Source organism: Falco cherrug, chromosome 5 (genome assembly GCF_023634085.1).
Source record: "Falco cherrug isolate bFalChe1 chromosome 5, bFalChe1.pri, whole genome shotgun sequence".
Lineage (NCBI taxonomy): Eukaryota > Metazoa > Chordata > Aves > Falconiformes > Falconidae > Falco > Falco cherrug.
The window spans coordinates 1,299,130-1,318,174 of NC_073701.1; the positions used below are offsets into that span (position 1 = coordinate 1,299,130).

At 42.1% G+C, this 19,045-nt stretch overlaps 1 protein-coding gene across 1 annotated transcript in view; it reads left to right on the forward strand.

Moving 5' to 3' along the window:
- The window catches only part of KPNA1 (karyopherin subunit alpha 1), a 54,467-nt gene extending 38,929 nt beyond the window's left edge, over positions 1-15,538 (forward strand). Inside the window, exons 12-14 of the mRNA XM_055712221.1 lie at positions 10,086-10,213; positions 10,943-11,121; positions 12,515-15,538. Of these exons, the coding sequence (XP_055568196.1) occupies positions 10,086-10,213; positions 10,943-11,121; positions 12,515-12,702 (495 nt within the window). The 3' untranslated portion in view covers positions 12,703-15,538. The remainder of the gene's footprint in view (positions 1-10,085; positions 10,214-10,942; positions 11,122-12,514) is intronic.
- The last annotated feature ends 3,507 nt before the right edge of the window (positions 15,539-19,045 follow it).

Consider the following 19,045-nt stretch of genomic DNA (forward strand, 5'->3'; position numbering starts at 1 on the left):
AGTTGTGAAGAGTCCTAGAGGTAACTTAAATTCTAGTGCACCAGAAACTATTTCAATAGTCTATTTACTTCTGTGACTTCTACATAAGTATTCACTGTACTAAGTCATCCTGTTCAAGTGAAGGAGTAAGTGCCTGTCCTTGTTTGCACAGTATTCTTGTGCCTGGTATCCACTACTCCGACATGTAAAAGTAAGGCTTTAGGTGGAGAATCTTAACTATACCCTTAGTAATCCTCTGTCGTCTTAACTGTTGTCACATCTTTATTTGAAAACAAATAAGAATGAAATCTCTCCTTCATTAAAATTTGCCTAATGTAGCTAAACAAAATTGTTAGGTTCTTCTATGTGTATGTGTTTAGTTTTTAAAGAATTTGAGGTGTCTTGTCACCAGTTTAGATCAGCCCCCTTTCTGCTGAGAACAGATCAGAATTGCTTGGAAAGGTGAGGTGGGAAGGCAGGGAGAGGGCAATTAATGCTATGAGCCATTAGTATTGCACCTTCATTTCTAGCAGATGATTCTTTTAGAAGTACAAAACCCCCTCTTAAATGCACAGAAAAAATAGTCATGGTTGCATGGGTAGAGGCTTGTTTTCTCAGGGTTATTGCATCAGGAAGAAAATGGTGTCAAACAAATCACCAAAATAAACATATATATAAAAGAACCCAGCTTAAAGCAGCTGCCTTAGGATGTCACAGGTGAGGCTGGAAGCATGTTGATGCATTACTGAAGTCTGGGGGGAAAAAAAATGTGAGAAGCAGCTTCTCAAAAGTGAAACCTATAGTTCATTTAAGAATCCCTCAGGCCCCGTTCAGAGTAATTGAGCTGCCTTGGAACCCTGAGCATGCACATACTACATAATGAAACGCTGACTGCCCTAAGTGCATACCCAATTTAATCTATATAGCAGGTATAAAAGAGATTAAAAAAATAGTGTCTGATTCTGAGCAGGAAATAATTTGCAATATAATTACCAGAACAGTTATGTCTGTCATGGGGCTGGGATTTTTAGAACTGCGAAAGGAGGCCTGCTAGAGGAAAGTTGTGAAGTAAAGGACACTGGAGGATTTTTACAATGTGCTTGATCAGAGATTTCGAGGCTAGTGTTTCTTGGAAGCCAAGTTGGCAATTGCACAATTTCAACACAATTATCTTGTGTTGAAAGGGAATTATCATCACAGATGTGTAACATTCCAGAAAGGTTCTTAATTCTTCAGTTTCTAGTCTCAACCTAGAGAATGCCATGTGAGGTACCAGGTGTGTTGAAACCTCCTTCCAGCTGAAGGGCTGATAGTCTGCTTTTCTCAGAAAACCCTTCTCTGAGGTGTTACTTCAGACAACTCCTACTCAATGTCAAAATCACTGTAAACATTTGAGCTGAAAACCCCTTTAAAATAATTTCTGAAGTTGGAAAATGTGCTTTGGTAAAGTGTTTCTTGAAGATGGTCACATGCTAAAATGGAGAATAGAAGCCTAGTTGTGTTTTTAGTGGTTGTGAGAACAAAGAGTGATTCCTGTCTGGGAAGAATATCTGATTTACCTAAGTTCACAGATGAATATTTGATCTGAGTTGAGTTTGTTCTTTCTCTAAATTAATTGCACATTGTGACGAATTCAAACATTACTTCCTGAGAATTGGTCTTCCTTACAGAAGGAATTCTAAAATACTAGGTGCAGCTCTAAACGAAATAATTTATTTTCCTTTCTCCTCAGTCCCTCCAAATTGTTTGTTAGCTCCTACTAGAGGTCACAGACTGTAGCCAAATCTCTTCCAGCCTCTGATACTAATTGGATTTTGAGCACGCACAGTCTTTAGCCAGAAATCAGACATGAATAATTTCAGCACATGGTGATTTTTTTCCTGAAAGTTAAATGTCTGCCTGGCATAGTAAACCACATTATGGCAAGTTACCAGCTGATCTGAGTAGTGGGTTACGGCTCCAGACTAGTCAGGATGTTACAGTACTGTGGAAACTTTGGGTAGTGCTCGTCTTAATTTAGCAATCCCTTCTGCACACCCAAGTATTTTGATGAATCTAACAGGTATTTTACCTAACGAGTATTAACAGACAGAGCTATATTTAGTGTTGTTTAAGATTGCATTGGGTTACACTCCCTCCATCCACCCACTCTGAAGTATAGAAATACAAAGTTAGAGGGAAGGACTTCTCTGTTTGTTTCCGCTTTCACACTGCCTGCAGCGCTGGTTGGTAGCACACTCCAGAGGCTTTCACTGCCATTTCTAAAAGATAAGGCAGCAGCCTGTCACCCTTAGATTTGCACTCAAACACAATCGAGTAAACTCTTTTCTGGTGTTAAGGCAATATAAGTTAACATGCATGGGATGTGTGAAAGTAAGTGCTGAACTTTCTTTTGTAGCTCTTATTAAAGCACAGGAGGTCTGGTTTTTTTTCCCCATCAAAAGTGGAAGTGAAAGCCTTTTCTGAGTGTGTTATCAGCAGTGCCTAGGCAGCAGCAAAGTGTGGTGGAATACAGTAGTCTTTCCCCTCTTTATTTCTGTGCTTTTAAGGTTTGGGTTGGATGTATATATCCTGATGCAGTCATGATTGTCACTAAGTATAGTTTTTGTTTGTTAATTTCCTAGTTTGTATACAGCTTTGCTGTACTTCAGTGGATAGCTTCCCCAGTCAGGGAGAAGGGGAACTACATCTTCCTGGGAGTCAGAAGGAGAACTGCACAGCTGAAGCTAAATCCTGACTGTCGACCCTTCTGAAGGGTATGAAAGGCTATCACATACCTCAGAAAATGTTCTGTCTTAACTTCGCAACCTGTTGAAAAGCTATGAAAGGCAGTACATCAGACACAATCTTCCATATCTGACAGTGAAGACATCATAGGAGTTCTCTCCTGTTGACAGGTTAAGAAACTATCACTTCTTTTCTAATATGCCTTAAATTCTCACAAGAACGTCTGGAAACCAGAGTATGGCTAGGCATGGTAGCAACAGGGTCTGTGCCATATTTTTCCTCCTTTAGGGTTTCCTATCCTTGCTGAAATGGGCAAGTAGAGCAAATGATACATTGCCTGTCAGTTTTAAAAACTCTGGAATGAAATACATGTTTATGAATTGGGGTAAAGATACAACCTAAAAATTTTCAGAGGCTTTTCAAAAAGACCACAGTAATGTGGGGAAAAGGAGTGATGTGATTCATACAGAGTTGTGGTTTACACAGGCAAACTGTGTGTCACATTACTCAAATATAAAATGTGTTTGACTTATGCCATAGCTTGCACAAGCGGTCTAAAATCTTCATGTGCTGTTTGTGGTGGCAGAACTTTAAAAAATGTCTCGATTAGGAGCAAAATATGGCATTGCTGACAAGGCCATACTTGTTTGAGGACCAATGAAAGTCAAAGGTGAATCTCTTTCAGGTTTAAGTTTCTGTTTAAGTACAAAAAATCCGTTTTCAGGCTTCTACGTGTGCTGAATCTCATACATCATACCATACTGAGTGCAGCAGAGCTAGAATACCTTTAATTCCTTTATTCTGCCTGAAAACCTCAGCAGTCAGCAGTGTATAGTCTTATCTTTTTTTTTTTACTGTGGGGCAGACCCTGGAAGCTGGTGATGCCTCAGCAAGGTGCTGTTCATTACAGTGCAGGTTCCTCCTGACAGCTGTAGCAACCTTGTGGGAACTGGCTGTAGAAGTTTGCTTTATAAGCAGTTAGGAGTTTATAGGCTTAGGTGTTTGTGTCAACAACGTAGAAGTCCATTAGAACTGAGATCCGAAGTGCTTCCTTCCTGGCTCTCAGATGGCAGTTGTTTTGTTACTCGTGCCATCATATTAGGTAGCTTTGGCTTACAAATATTTGCTATGTTATTTAAAAAGCAGTTGCAAATTGAATCAGTATACTAACAAGGTAACTGGAATGCAGGTAACTGGGAAGCCTTTATGAACTGAAACTTCCAGCCAGGAGGAGGAGATGACAGCAAGAGGGCTGTATTCGCAGCTGCTAGCTAGGGTGGTGACTGTAATGTGGATTTGTTAAAAGCTAATGAGAGAGCTCGCAGGAGCAGGAAAACAGCCAGGCTGTAAGACTTGTTTGCTTTCACATTTATGTGATGAATCATATATAGACACACAACGCCAACACTTGCATAATAAATGGTTATGTGCAGTTTTGCATACCACAAGTGATTTATTTGTGGGAATCCAATGGAGGAGAAGCAAATTCTCTTGGAACTGACCAGCTCAAAATACTAATTTAATATACTACTGCTGAAGACCTGCTTTCTAACAGTGAGTACAATGTATTTAGATCTAACATCCATGAAGATGTAATAAGATTCTCAAAACTCACTTTTATGTAGCTTCACGCTTTAAAAATCAAATATTACAAAGTGAAAGAAGCTTGATGAAAACATGTAAGAAGGATAGAACTTTCCAAGAAACAGGCAACCCCCTTGGAGGGCCACAGCACAAGATACACCATCTAATTGAAAAGAAGAATAATTAAAAAAACCAAACAAACACAAAGTTGTCACTTCAAAAGTGAGGGCCAGATCTGCTGAAGGACTGAGCATTACAATTCAGTTCAATTTCTATTTCAAAATGCAGATTTCAATTAAAATTCAATATCAGTTTTCTGAAAGACTCTTAGTTACAAGTCGAGATGGAGTTCAGTTCCAACAAATACGAATGGATGCAATTGGGCAAAAATTTTAGTGTTAGTTTGATGTATTAAAGGATGGGCTTAGGATTACCTATTATGCAGAAAAGAAATTTTGAATGTATTTTGAAGACACCACCTCAGTGCTTGGTAGTAGTAGCCTAAAATCAATATGAATATTAGAGATCATCAGGAAAGGGATTAAAAAAAGCCAAAAAGAGGAATCCTTATTCTTGTTCCTGTATAAATCTTCACTGTTGCCCTCTATGTAGATCTGTCCTCAGAGATTATGGTAGGAATGGGTGCTAAGGAGGGACCATAAAGTGACAACTGGATTCCGTATGAGGAACAACTTTGTAGACGATGAGGCAAACAAAGGGACATGTGGCAGGATGCTGTAGAAACCTGAGTGGCATCTGAGAAGGTAAACAAGTAATGATGTTTCTTTCTTTTTTGAGCAAAATGCATCAAGGAAGAGTCGTCAGAGAAATCGCTAGGCACTGCGTTTAGGACAAACGAGCACATATCTTCTCATACTGGTGTAGTGTAACTGGAACGTGTTGCTGCAGCTGTGAATACATAGAAAGGAGAAAAAGAAGAATCGGCATGATTAGAGTTTACGCTTTCCTGTGCATCTGCTGTTGATTGCTTGTGGAAGCAGGATGTTAGTATGTTTTGTTCTTACACAGAAGCACAGGAGTAATTTGGATTCAAAAAATCCATATAAAACTGCTAAAAATGATACAAGTTTTGGAGTGTTCCTTCACGTTTTGGTTACCCTGTTGGCCTACTGTTACTGTCCTTGAAAAATTCCTGACACATTTAGAGTGTGTAAGTGCGAGTGTTACAATGTGTCGAGTGCTCAAAAAGAATGTTTAAACATCCTTTACTTTATGGCAGGAAGGAAGCAGTTGCCTGCTGTTTTCATTAGTGGATAAGTGACTTTTCATTTTTCGAGGAACAGTGGAACATTTGAATAGGTGACAGTGTGAGCTCTGCAGTAGTTTGTACATCAGTCCTAAGTTTACAACATGATTTTTTTCATTTCTCTTTTATTTTTTCCATGTTTTTAAAGTTGTTGAACTGAAATCCCTTAATTGTGTTCATTTTGTTTGACAGCTGTCCTTTCCTTGAGCATTTTATGTGCACTACATTACTTTAGTCTTCAATGAACTTCCACGTGTCAGGCACACATAGCATAGTAATGCTAAAAGGTCATTTGGATTAAAACTTCTGAGGATTTAGAAAGTGTTAAGTACCTCATCCTGCCACAGTCCTTAAGAGTTTTGCTCTGCCAGAGGTTTGCTTTTCTTCAAGAAGAAAACAAAACCAAATTCTATTTTGGTAGTGTACTATTTTGTCACTTGGAAGGAATTTAACTGAAAGGGAATCATGGCATGATTCCACAATAACTGTGGTTCCCACATAAAATAGCACAGAGCTAGGAATCCTTGGGCATTCTAGTTTGCTTTCACAAGTGACTGCTGTGGGCAGGGTTGCAAGGCATAGGGTGTAAGTAGTAGATGCTGCTAGTGCTTCTGCTGTATTGATGCTCTAATATTTCCACCCTTGTTGAGCTTAACTGGGCTTTTGGAATCTAGTGAAGGTACTGAGGCTAAAGCAAACTATTTTCTGACCTAGTTCATGGGTTTTGGTTGTTTCTTTTGTTTGGGGTTTGTTTTTATTTTTTTTAATCTAAGCTCTCAGTTTCAACTGTCAGCAGGCTGCTTGTTAAAAAACTTTGCAGTACTGCAGATGTACAGTCAAGTACCTTTACCTGGGACTCACGTTCGGGTGAGGTGGTGACAACACTTACATTGCATGTCAAGCAGTAGGAAACAAAAATATGGTGATTGATCATGTGCTTCTCTCTTGACCCAGTCTCCTTCAGTGAAGTGCCTTATGAGAGGCTGTAATTCATCGTGGTGCCTTAGCCGGTTCTGCTTGGGTGAAGGTAGCCTGTATATAGCGTTGCAGAGCAGAAACTGAACAAGATGCCCACAGCCTTTTACGCAATACAATAAGAAACAAAAATAAGTAGAATTAGAAGTAAGAGCCCTCACACAAGAGATGTGAGATCTGGATTCAGTTCCTTCTGAAAAGATTCAAATGCACATTTCCCTACTCTGAGAAGACCAATTTTATGCACCGGTCTTTGCAGTGAAGCCAAGGGTTTAAAATTGAGCTGGAAGGAAAGCAGTAACAATCTTTCGTGATTCTCCTACTTGCTGCCCTCCCATTGTTCTTAAAGTCTGTTACTGCCTGTGAGCTAAGATGTGCTGACTTAGTTCCATGCTATCATGTAACATACTCTGATTTTAGTATTTTCTAAAGTTGCTTTTAAGAAGACACTTTATAAGGAAATAAATCTCATGTAAAAGTTTGCTTTTGGGGAGAGGATTTAAGGAAGTGATAATGAGATTTCTTTTTTTTATGTTCTTTGCTAGAATACTAAAATAGTAATGCCCTTATCTTATCCTAGATCTGTATCAAGCTTTTTTGGTACAGAATGCTTAACATCATGTAACACACTGTTCTCACAAGGGCTTCCACCTCAACAACGCCCTTGTATAGCGCTACCTGGCCTCACATGAAACGTAAGTGCAGGCTGCCAAGTCCTCTTCCTCCTCTCCCGCTGATCAGGACTGAAGCTCACTGGTGAAAACACACATGCCCTCACTCTCTCCACAAGCACACATGCACATTCACAATCTCTTGAATGTCAGTGTGGGCTTTCTGCCCATCTGTTGTCTGTGGCTGGATCATGAGCTCTCAACTCGCTATACCTGGCTCCTACTCACTGGCTAGTTCAGCTCTATTCTTGGGAGCAAACAGATGGACGTGTTTGTCTCAAGCATCCCCACACTTGCAGACCCCTTGAATGTCAGCGCTGCCCTCTGTCCTTGCCCAGATCTTGGGGCTTCTACTTACTGCCTAGTCCGGTATGGCAGCTGAAACAGAGCAAGGTCTTAAAAAGATTAGTCAGGATGAGTTTGGTACAATGATCTGGGTGATGCTCTGTTTGTGTTGAGGTAAGATAGAGATGGCATGGCCTGTTCCCTTCCACTGATGATGTTAAAGTAAAGGAATGTACTCAGAATAATTAGAAAAGATAAGGTGGGCACCTGAAGGAGAGGAGGAGACCATGAGTCAGGAGATCGGTGAACAAAGAAAGTTGAAAGGTTTAAGTGAGGAAGAAGATTGAGCAACCCCCAAGAATGAGGTCAAAGAATGGAACGACCACCCAAAAATCCTCCCAAAAGATGTCTAGAAGACTCCACCTCAAGCTCCACCTAAACCCCGCCTATTAGGAATACAATGATTAGATGTGAAAATCAAATGAATTTGTATGTAAAGATGTTGTAACCTCTCATGAAAACTGTATAAATAATTACCTGACTTTTTCACTGAAAACTTTGGAGTTAGTTTGTTCCATGTGAACTGGCTAGTTCCCCAGCATTTCACGAAATAAATACTTTTGCTGCTTAAAGACAAAATTTGTCTCTGAGCAGTTACTCTGTGCTGTTTTGGCATCACAGCAAATCATGTACGCTGTGATCTTCCACTCCGCCCTCCTGGTTTGGGGGATAACATAAATCCCCCCATTGCATGGGGCTGGTGCCCAGGCATGCAGGACCTGCAGCCCCGCTCCAGCTGAGGTGCTGCGATCCTTGCGCAGCTTCCCTGCTGCACCCAGGCACATGGGCCCTGTGGGCTGTGATCCTGCCCCAGTGGCAGCTGCCACTGGGTCCACATACCCAGTGGACCTTCATCTGCTCCAGTTGCAGGGGCCCCTTCCCCCGAGGTCTGACACCAGTTGTTGGCCCTGAATTCACCTTTTCTGAGCACCCCAGAAACATGCTCCCTAGTCCGTGGCCCCTCCGGCTACTGATGCTGAGACCCCCACCCACTCCAGGTGCTGGCCCTGCAGACAGGGTTTTCTGCTGAGCTCTGATCCAGTTCCTGGCCCAAATGCTGTCATGCCGATCTCTGCTGCTAGCTGGAGGGGGAGGTTATGTGGTAAAGTCCCGGCTGACTGGCTGCAGAGCCCTGCCAGTAGTTTCTTAATGGCTCATTAATTAGTAACTGGAGCCTTTCCTCCTTTGTGATTATCTCTTAGCCCTTGTCTGTCAGGTTTGTGTCACCATCTGTTTTATTTATTTCCTGTTATTTGTATCTCCTTTGGAGCTGGAAAGGTCCTTGATCTGATAACCTTAATGAAGCTCTTGCATTCCACATACCCTTACAGTGTGTTGCTTTTGTGTATTTTTAAAAATTACCTGTTTTTTTCCCCAGTAGATATGTCAGGGGGGAAAACATTCTGTTTTCTGAAGATATCTTTTATTTATTTATTTTAAGTAGGTGGCTTCTGTTTATGATGCTCAAAAGCACGTGTTCCTGTTCAAAAATTTCAGTTAAGGACTTTTTGCCAACTATTCTTTGCAAAGTAAAAATTAATATAACATGGCATGATGGAAGTGTGTGTGTGTTTTTCCTCGAGGCCCCAGATCGCTGCGCGGAAGTGCAGGTCCTGCAGTGCAGGGGGCAGCGTTGAGGGGCTGCTGGTACCACTGGTAGGCAGCGTGCATGTGCGAAGTGCCGGGACAAACGGGAAGAGTAAAAGAAATATCAAACAGTTGGGATTTTTTCACTGTCATCTCTCAGTTTTCTTCTGCAGACCTCCTTGAAAAGGATCTTTTTGGCTTTCTTTGAATTTGCCTTTCAGTTCTGTGATGACTTAATGTTTCTAAAAGGGTAGCTTAAAAATGTCATGCAAAGCCCTTGCTTCTTTCAGTGATAAACGTGTTTCAGATCCTTGTCACAGGTGTGAAACTAAACTGGTTTTACTTGGGTCTTACTGCAAAAGGCTCTACCAGAGGAAGTTACTAGAAACTGAATTGCTGACTGAATACACGTTTGACTTACTTTCTGAGCTAAGCAGTTAACCGATACCAGTGAATCATCTGTTGTTTTGTCTTTTGATCAGGAAGGAGTATATTGGTGATTGCTTCTTTTGAGGAGTTCTTACAGTGCATTCTCGCCTTACTTGTTGTCTGCCTAGTGGAGATGTAGCGTGACACACAGGCTTATGAAGTTTTTTTCTCTGTTTAGGGGCTCTTAACGACTTAGTGGTTTACTGACTTAATAGCTGAGTGGTTCACTACCTGGAAAAAAAGGGGAGGTATGGTGTTCTTTTGCTGTCAAAGTGTGATTAAGTAGCGCATTAGATACAGCAGTCACTTCAGTCTGAAAGCATTTTGAATTGTTTTGGGATAAGCGCAGACCCTGGCGATAGCTAGGGTTTTGAATGTAAAGCTGAAAACTGAATTTTAACCCCTTGATAAGTAATGTGATTGTTTAATGTGTTGTGCTGAGCATAGACGTTAACTAGCTCAGGAAGAGGGAGTTATTTCTAATTTTTAGTATAACCCTGACATGTCATTTCTTTTTGCAGACGGTCATAGATGCCCATATCTTTCCGGCTCTTATAAATATTTTACAAACGGCTGAGTTTCGGACAAGGAAGGAAGCTGCTTGGGCAATCACAAATGCAACATCTGGAGGCTCTGCTGAACAGATCAAGTATGAAATAGTTCAACTCTTTCAATGCAATTGAGTGAATTAGTATTTGTGCAAGAAATCGAAATAATAACCTAGAGAATGGAAATCCTTGCATGTATGCTTCCAGTGTTCGGTATCCAGAGAGACCATGTCTTTTTGAGTTGTGAATGAGCCATTCCTTCCTTCAGGGAGAAATCACCTAAGTATTTCAGTAGTAATACTTTTTTAATTAATTGAACCATTTCTCTTCTGTGAAAAAGTTAAATGCAATTTTAAAACTAACTCCTTAGTGGTTGTTGTACAGCGTAACAAAGTGCATTAGCAGTCTGGAGAGGAACAGCTCAGCCCCTCAAACAAGGGCATCGTGTGCATCGTTGTTCCTGTTTAACTTGTACCAGTACATCATGCTTTTATGCAGTTTTGTATGAAATCTTAAACCTGTATCTAAAGTTAGTATAGCTGATATTAATAGAAACTATAAACTGTAGTTATAGAATTATAAATTAAATTTACAAAATCAAATTACTATTTCATGTCTATATATAGAGAGAGAGACAGAGAAGGTAATTTTCATTGTTTCAGCAGAACTGACTAGATGTAACAGGTGTCTATAGTTTCTCCAGTTTCTCTGGTCAAGTTGGTATTTTACGTGATCATTTTGGTTTTTAGACCTTCGTGCTTAGTGCTTAAATGGCTACACCAGTTATAATTTTGCAGACAATTTACTGGGTTCCATGTGGTGTTTTTCAGGTATTTAGTAGAACTGGGATGCATCAAACCACTGTGTGACCTCCTTACAGTAATGGACTCAAAGATTGTGCAAGTAGCACTGAATGGGCTGGAGAACATCCTGAGGCTCGGAGAGCAGGAATCCAAACGCAGTGGCACTGGCATTAATCCTTACTGTGCTCTTATTGAAGAAGCGTATGGTATGAGCAAAACATCTGTGGAAGTCAGGAGTTAAAGCAATGATCACGAACCCATTAGAGTTTCAGTAGACCCAATTTATCCATTGCCTCATCACTATTACCTGAAAATTAACTGTTCTTTGATAAGTCTTTTCCTTTGACCCTGAGGGAGCCTTCTGGGTGTCATTCTGCCTCAGTATCTGCCCCCTCCACAGCAGATAAAAGCGCTCTGTCACTCGGGTTTCGGACCTTTCCCTTCCCGCTCTGCTGCCCTGTAGAATTCTGGCAGCAGCCACAACTTCCTTGTTTGCCTTTGCTGTGCTGAGATTCTGGCATGTACCAGCATGATTTCACCCCAGTTCTGAGGTACTGTTGCTCTTAAGGTTAGTTTCCTTGTTGATTGCCAAATACTTATTAAGAAAAATAATGAGTTATCAAGAGCAGTATAGGAGTATGTATCACTGAACATGGTTTCTTGAACCATGGTTCCCTTCATGGTTACCTTGACTTCCAGGGAAGAGCTGTACCAGAACAGGATTTATTTTCTTGCCTGCTTCGAGGTTTTAACCTCCCTTTTCACGTCAGTGTTGCAGAAGTGCCTACGGAGTATGAGAGAATTGTTTCCTCTAGTCTTTATACATAGTTAAAGGAGCAGACAAGAAAACCACTACCATTCCCAATATTAGAGATTTACTAGAGCAGCTAAGGCTTGGATTTCATTATAGCATCATTCCCAGGTATCAGAGATAGTTTAGGTTGCTGTGTTCTTTGCATTTGTTTCTGGCTACAAGGCCTGATACATTAAGCAAGATTTGCTCATCTGCTTAATGTCTGCCCAAAAGCTGGTTGCATGAGTGTATATCTTGTATTGTATGCACATGTGATGCAGGTTGGTTAATGGAGTCTCCATCCTTGGAAGTTTTAAGTCTTGGCTAGACACAGCTGACCCAGTTTGGTGTTGGCAGTGGTGCTGGGCTGGGCTGCCGGCTGGACTAGAGGATTGCCAGCAGTCTCCTCCAACCTGCAGTTGTGTGATTCTGTAGTCATCGGCCTTGCTATCAAAGCACTGTGAACACACTTTCAGGAAACATGGTCCTGAAAATCTCTTCAGAAGGTGTCTTTGAAGCCTTGTTCTTTACACATGCAAGCTTGTTGATTTCATTTTTTGAGAGAAAGGGGAGAGAGAGACACACAACCTGAGGCACATCACACAGTTACAGGGAACTCTGTAGTTCAACCTGTTTTCTCTTGGTTGTGGAGAGTACAGGTTGGGTGAGGGTCTCCACAGAGGAACGCGTTCTTTCTGAACGTGGAGAGAATTCTCGTGGAACTTGATGTTCACAACAGGCTGAAAATGATCAGGGGCATATGCTCTCACCAAGCTGTAACTTCTATGTGCTTCTTTTCTCTCCAGGTCTGGACAAGATCGAATTCCTGCAGAGCCATGAGAATCAAGAGATTTATCAGAAGGCCTTTGATCTGATTGAGCACTACTTCGGAACAGAGGATGAAGACAGCAGCATTGCCCCACAGGTGGATATCAACCAGCAACAGTACATCTTCCAGCAGTGTGAGGCTCCCATGGAAGGCTTCCAGCTCTGAGGTGCCCCTGTGCTGTGTGCTCCTCTACCTAGCCAATCCTGTTGTCGAGCCACAAGCCACCCGTGGAGTGATTCTCTCAATGTTTTCCATAACCCTGTTTGCGCTCATTCGCTTGCCTTGTGCACATGCTCTTACATACGTCTGGAAAACTTCTGGCTCTCCATGGCAGGATGCCCCCTCCTTGGCAAGGGGTCACCAGAATCACCCTTCTCCTCTAGATTCTGAACCTCTCCACTGTCATCTTTGTGGAGTCAAGGCACCTTTCTACACTTTAAGATATTCCCTCTCCTATTACAGGAAAATAATCCCTCTCCACTGGCCCCCACGCTCCTGGCATCCAAGATAAGACTGCCTTTCTCTTATATTTGCTGCAGTGTGTGCCTGCAGTCCAGGGAGACATTCAGACTTTCTGAGAACGTAGCTGAATTCATTCCCCGTATTCTTCCCTGGATGCCTCTTTGGATGGCTATGAGAGATGTGTTAAATCTTCACATGGCAATGCATCTACTTTGCTGTACGTGCCAGCTGGGGTTATTGGCATATGGAACATGTTACAAATAATGGAATAAGTTCTCTGTCCCCTGCAACAACAGGCTGCAATGGATGTTTTCTGGTTCTTGAGAGTACTGATCACATCTGGCCCCGTCTCTTCTCAACACTGAGCTCCCAAGCTGGATTGCAGACCACTGTGGAGATTTGTATACGTTCCCAGTTTTTCCTCTCCATCCACATAAAAAGAGCCTGTGAATAGGTCACTCTCTCACCACCTCCCCAGACATGACTTTCCAGACCAGCTTCTAGAACAGAGAAACTACCCCTACTTCTGCTTGCCAGCACAGCATGATCCAGCTGGGCCTTCCTTACAAATCAAGCCCTTTCTGACTTCATGCTCCAGAATCTGGTCCTTGGTATTGTAGTTATGGCTGAAAAATTCCTGTCTGCCTCTTTACATTTTTACACAGTGTGACTTGAACAGATTTATCTTCTGAAAAATTACCTTCTGAATACAGAAATCTTAACTTGTAAAGCCTAGCACAAGGAGCGTTAGATCTCCTTTTCATTTTCACGAGACAAGAGCTTCTTCTCCAGCTCACCTGATCAAATAGAATCCTCCTGGTCCAAGTCCCTTATTTAACAACTAAAATGACACTACATTCAAAGGATAGTAATATTCCACCCGGATCTGCCTGGCCCTTTCATTTCATTTTTCCCTTCTGCTGTTTACGGGACTTCAGGTGAATTAGCATGGAAGGCATGGTTCCTACAGGTGACATCTATAAGGCATTGCTGACTGCATGACAGCTGCCATCTGCAGCTGTAGACTGCCCTTCTGCTAGCAGCATGTTCTTGGCTCCGCAACCTGCTTGGATCACAGACGTCTGATGCAAAGGCCGGCCACTCCTCACCGAGTTCAGCTGACGCTGACACCAAACCCTTCACACGACTGGGGAGACGCCGCCTGATCAGAAGTGGCGGTTCCATTTCTGTAAATGCAGTGGGTTCTCCAGGCTGTCCGCTCCCCCCCTGCATCGGGCTGTGTTCTTTCAAGCCATTTTGGATGCTTGGAACACACATTTGTCCAGCGTAAACATTTCAAAATCGCCACTGACAACAGCAGCGTCATGTACCTGCGGTCAGCATTAGTGGCAGGTCTGCAAGATCCTCCTAATGACTCCTCTCAGTGACAAGCCACTGCACAAGCAAAAACAGCCCATTGGATACAGAATAATCAAAATATAAAAATCACTTAAACTGCTGAAAGAAGCTAGGCAAGGGCCTGAACATCAGCTCTGTGTGACCATTATTTAAATGCAGTCTTCAGTTCTGTCTGTGCTTCAGGATGGAGACTCTGACCTGTGTGGCCACCGCAGAAGCCACCTGCTGCCTCCCTAGCTAAGCTGGTTGGCCTCCACCTTCCCTCTCCTGGTTATTTTCTCTAGTGCTGCTTTGTGCTGAAGGAACATTTAGTTTACTGCACTTGATCTGTAAATGGACTTCGATTCTTTGTAATTTTAGGGGGTTAAATTTGGTGGTTAATTTAAAAAAAAAAAAGCAAAAAAACCCCTCAATGTTGCCTTTACATCACATATAAATAACTGTGTTTCTCTTTTCTTGAAGGGTGATAGAAGCACTGATTAGTAGCAAAATCTTGTTTTAGCTTTTGGATTTTTTTGTGCTGGATTTTTTTACGTGTAAATTTCCAATAACATGTCATTTCTATAAGATTTGTTTAAAATCATGTACCTCTTATTGGATGGTATAAAAATGCTCCATATTTTGTAAACAAATCTGAGCAAAGTGTGTGTGCATATATTCTGTATATTCATATATGTATATTCTGTGTATATATACACTAGTGTGTATATATACATATATACACACACACGTATATATATACACACATGCCTATGTGTGTATATATATACATATCTATATATCTATATATATATAAGTGTTTTCTCTTCCAGGCTAGTGAAAACAATGTGGTGCATTGGCGTTTCCCTTCCCTGCCCCCCCAAGAAAATAATGACAGTTGCCTCTAAATGAGTGAATTAAAAAGAGAGTCCATTTAAGCTGAATGGTGTGCCTTCCTGTGTAAGGAGCCTGGCCAGTGTTTGTTACTTTTGCTGTGGATATGTGAATTCAGAGCAGATAAGTATAAATCTTTAAACTTGGTATGTTTGTTTGAAGTGACAGGCCTGGTTGACACAGGTAATATTGTTGTCATATATACTTAGACTGTGTAAGGCATTTGACTGGTACTGCATAATATTTTGACTGAAAACTAAAAGAATACAAAAGTCAACATGGCACACATTAAATGGATTAAAATGTGGCTAACTCATAGGTCTCAATTTAATTTTAAATGGTGCTTAATTGAGTGTATTTCCATCAGGATCTTCCAGCAACCAGTTCTTGGCCTTGCTTTACTTAACCTTACTACTCAGCTGAAAAGAAACAAAATCTCCTTCTAACAAAGGCTGCAGATATACGAGTATGGAAGGGAGATCAGACTTGTGAACTGTGAAAGGAACAGCTCACTGGTGCAGACTGATCAGAATTACGTGGTAAGCCAAGGGCAGGTAAACTATTTGCATTTTAATAGAGCTAAACGTGTAGTGTAACATTACCCTTCTAATAAATAACATTCAGGACAAGGTGAAGGACTCTGTTTTGGAGGAAAAATGGTGCTGAAAGTATGAGGATCGTTGTATGTTATCGCTTGAACACTGCTTCCTAACGAGACTGTCTGGCTAGTATAATGCTCACAGGTGCCAAAAGATCTTTAGCAGAAATGAGGAATTTATATTAACTTCGTATTTGGCATTGTTGAAACTCTTACAGGAGCACTCTCAGCATTGCTAGCAGCAGTTTAAGAGGGATGGTAGAAAAACTGGCAACAGTAACGACTGTAAAAAAGTTGTAAGTTCCATTTGGATGAGAAATGAGGCACTTTTATAGGCTGACGTGAGAGTAACAAGGGTTAATGTCCCTTGCTAGAAACACTGAAACCAATATTCTCTGCTTTCCTGAGGGATGTGCTGCTGCTGGAACAGGAACTCTCGGAGAATGCCTCTAGCTTCCACTCGTGTGGAGGTCATGCTGTTTTGGATGATCTGTTCTGTGTGTAAGTAGGAGGCAGTGTGCTCTCAGAGGATGGGCCAGGGAGCTGCTGGAGCTCTGGGGTTCTTCTCTTAGCTCTGCCATGTGGTGTGTAGTGCCAGAAAAGTGATCTCACGTGTTTTTATCTTATTCTGAAAATTGAAATGAATGCATTTGTTTCTGTCTGGTTGTGGAGATCTGATCTAAGCACCTTCCAGAAACCCCACAGGCTGGTAAGGTGAAAAGATTTCTGAGAACGAAGAATCTCTTGAGTGCTGCTTGCAGCATCAGTAATAAGGTGGAACTATTACACTCAGGTTTGAACACTAATTTTAAACCGGGTGTTAAGGAGACGAAGATGCGGGACTGCCCACAGAGCTAGAATGCCTTTTAAGTTGCATGTTTGCGGGGGCAGCAGGCGGGAGCTGTTGTTCTTTCTGCTGGTGAAGTTCCCAGTGGAACACTGCAGGCAGGGTCACTCTCTGGGATTCAGGAGGGTACCACGGATGATGGGGCAGGTTACTGAAAGCTCAGTAACTGAGTCAGGGCTGGTGCCTGGGGCTCCGGGGAAGAAGCCACACACAGTCATTTGAGGCAGCTGCTGCCTCGAGACTTCACTGGACTTAAATGCCTGTGTGGATGCCTTGATGGCAACTAAATACTGGTGGCCAAAGTCCCTTCACTTAATCTTAAAGGAGGAGAGGAAGGCAATGACCCTGGAAAACATACGTGTTCTTGAACCTGCATTCCTTTTAACTGTCAGCACTGAGACTGTTGAAGAACCAAATCACGCCAGCCAGTCCTACACGTGATGGTGCTGCTGGCGAGACTGCTGCTGCTCTGAGGATTTCCAGAACAGCTCTTACCTCTGTGCAGTTTGCATCTCTGGGCAAGCTTGAAGTAATTCCCCATGCCTTCCAGTATGGTTTCTTTGCCTCTGGAATTGTTATAACACATCATTAGCACTTCCCCACACCAGTTTTAGCCAGTAGACATAAAGGTCTTTTCTCAGATAACCGAGTCTTAGTAGGAAGATAAACAAGATCTCTGTGTACTGCTTGGCAATGTCCGTAGGGCTCCCGCGGCTCTTCTGAGGCAGCGCTCAGGTTGTCAGGTGGATCGTTGCATTAGGAAGTTTGTTGCTTCTGGAAGAGGTACAGCAGTATGACAGACAGTATGAGATTGAAAATTAGACTTTTTTGAATGGCGTTGCAGCCCAAACCAACGGGAGAAAGAAAATGAAACAGTGTTCAAGGGCTTGGTACGTTCCTTCCATCAGGCACCGTTAAGGCTGAAGGTGGAAGCTGTGAGCTCACCGGGTGACCCGAGGCGTATTGTGAAGTTCTCCAGGCAGCTAGGCTGGCTGCTTGGGCCAGAAACGTGTGCTGGTTTTTTAACCGTTGTCTGTGTTTAGGAGTGCTTTCTTGGAAGCCATCACACTAGGAAAGGCGTGATTTCTTTCATTGCCTCTCTGAGAAAGATTTACATCACTTTCCTAGCACCCAGCTACTTGCAAAGAAAGTACTGCAGCAGTTGGGAGCGTGCTGGGGACTGCACAACGCCCAGTGGCTCAGGCTTTTATTCGAGACTCTGGAGCCTGTGTGGAAGCTGAAAGAAAACACAAAGGTGTGCAGTGACGTGCAGTTTTTATGGTAGATACTGAAATGGTGGAGATACCAGTGATAGAAGAAGGGATATAGGACTTCTGCATGGAGCTTGTGTCAAACCCCTGGACCAGAGTGCAGTTTTTGAGTAAACAGCATAAACCTTATAGAAATTTAAGTAAAATGGAAAACTGGTGACCACTGCTGCTCTGAGGTGTCGCTTTCTAAGTGGTATTTTATGTATCTTTATTTGAAATGTATCTTTATTCGAAATACTTTACCAGCTGGACGATTCCAAATAGTTTTATCTGCAAAACTAGATGAGGTACCGGCCAGTTCTGTTCAGATTGCACTTGGAGGTGCTTACTGAAAGGGGGACCTTTTGAGATGCATGGGTTTAAGCTCTGCCACCACCAAGCATAAATCAAATCATAAGTTGCTCTTCATGGTAACCTGAAATACCATCTGAAGCGCACGTTCTCCTTTTTGGTCACATTTAATACGTACCTGAGCACAGGCACACAGTTTGGGAAGATTTTTCTGTTTGGTTCCTGTCTGGTGTGTGTGCCCGCTGGTGTGGGAGAGAAACAGAGCTGTTCACGGCAGATTGGTTCACATACCTGCAGTGGAATTAAGCGTGACTTGCATTCAGCGCTAAATGAGTGGACAGATCTGTGGAAGCCTGCTCTCCTTGATTTGATGGCATACTTGCAATTGTTGCCTTACAGAGACTCTGGTGACAGGTCGTGGCATCACCTGGAGGTTTTAACTTCTCTGCTGGAATAACTGTACAACTTGTTTGATTGCTTAGGTCTTGCCAGTATGAGTGGCACCCAGAAATGCAATCCACAGGAAGATGGACCGCAGCAGCTATTTTCTAGCTCTAGGATAAAGGACAAAGTACTAGAGGATTGCACTTGATAACTTATTGCTTCTCTTTTCCAGGTATAAAGCCAAATTTGCTCTGCATTTTTGTAGGGCTTTTAATTTATTCAGCAATAGTGCTAATTTTTAGTAGTACAACAAAAACTAATCAGGAAAGTTTCAAAAAAAAAAAAAAAATCTGCCTCCCACTGTCAGGAAGTTCACAAAGTAAAATCTGTCAAACCCATATGCATGCCTCTTCTGTTCCTGGA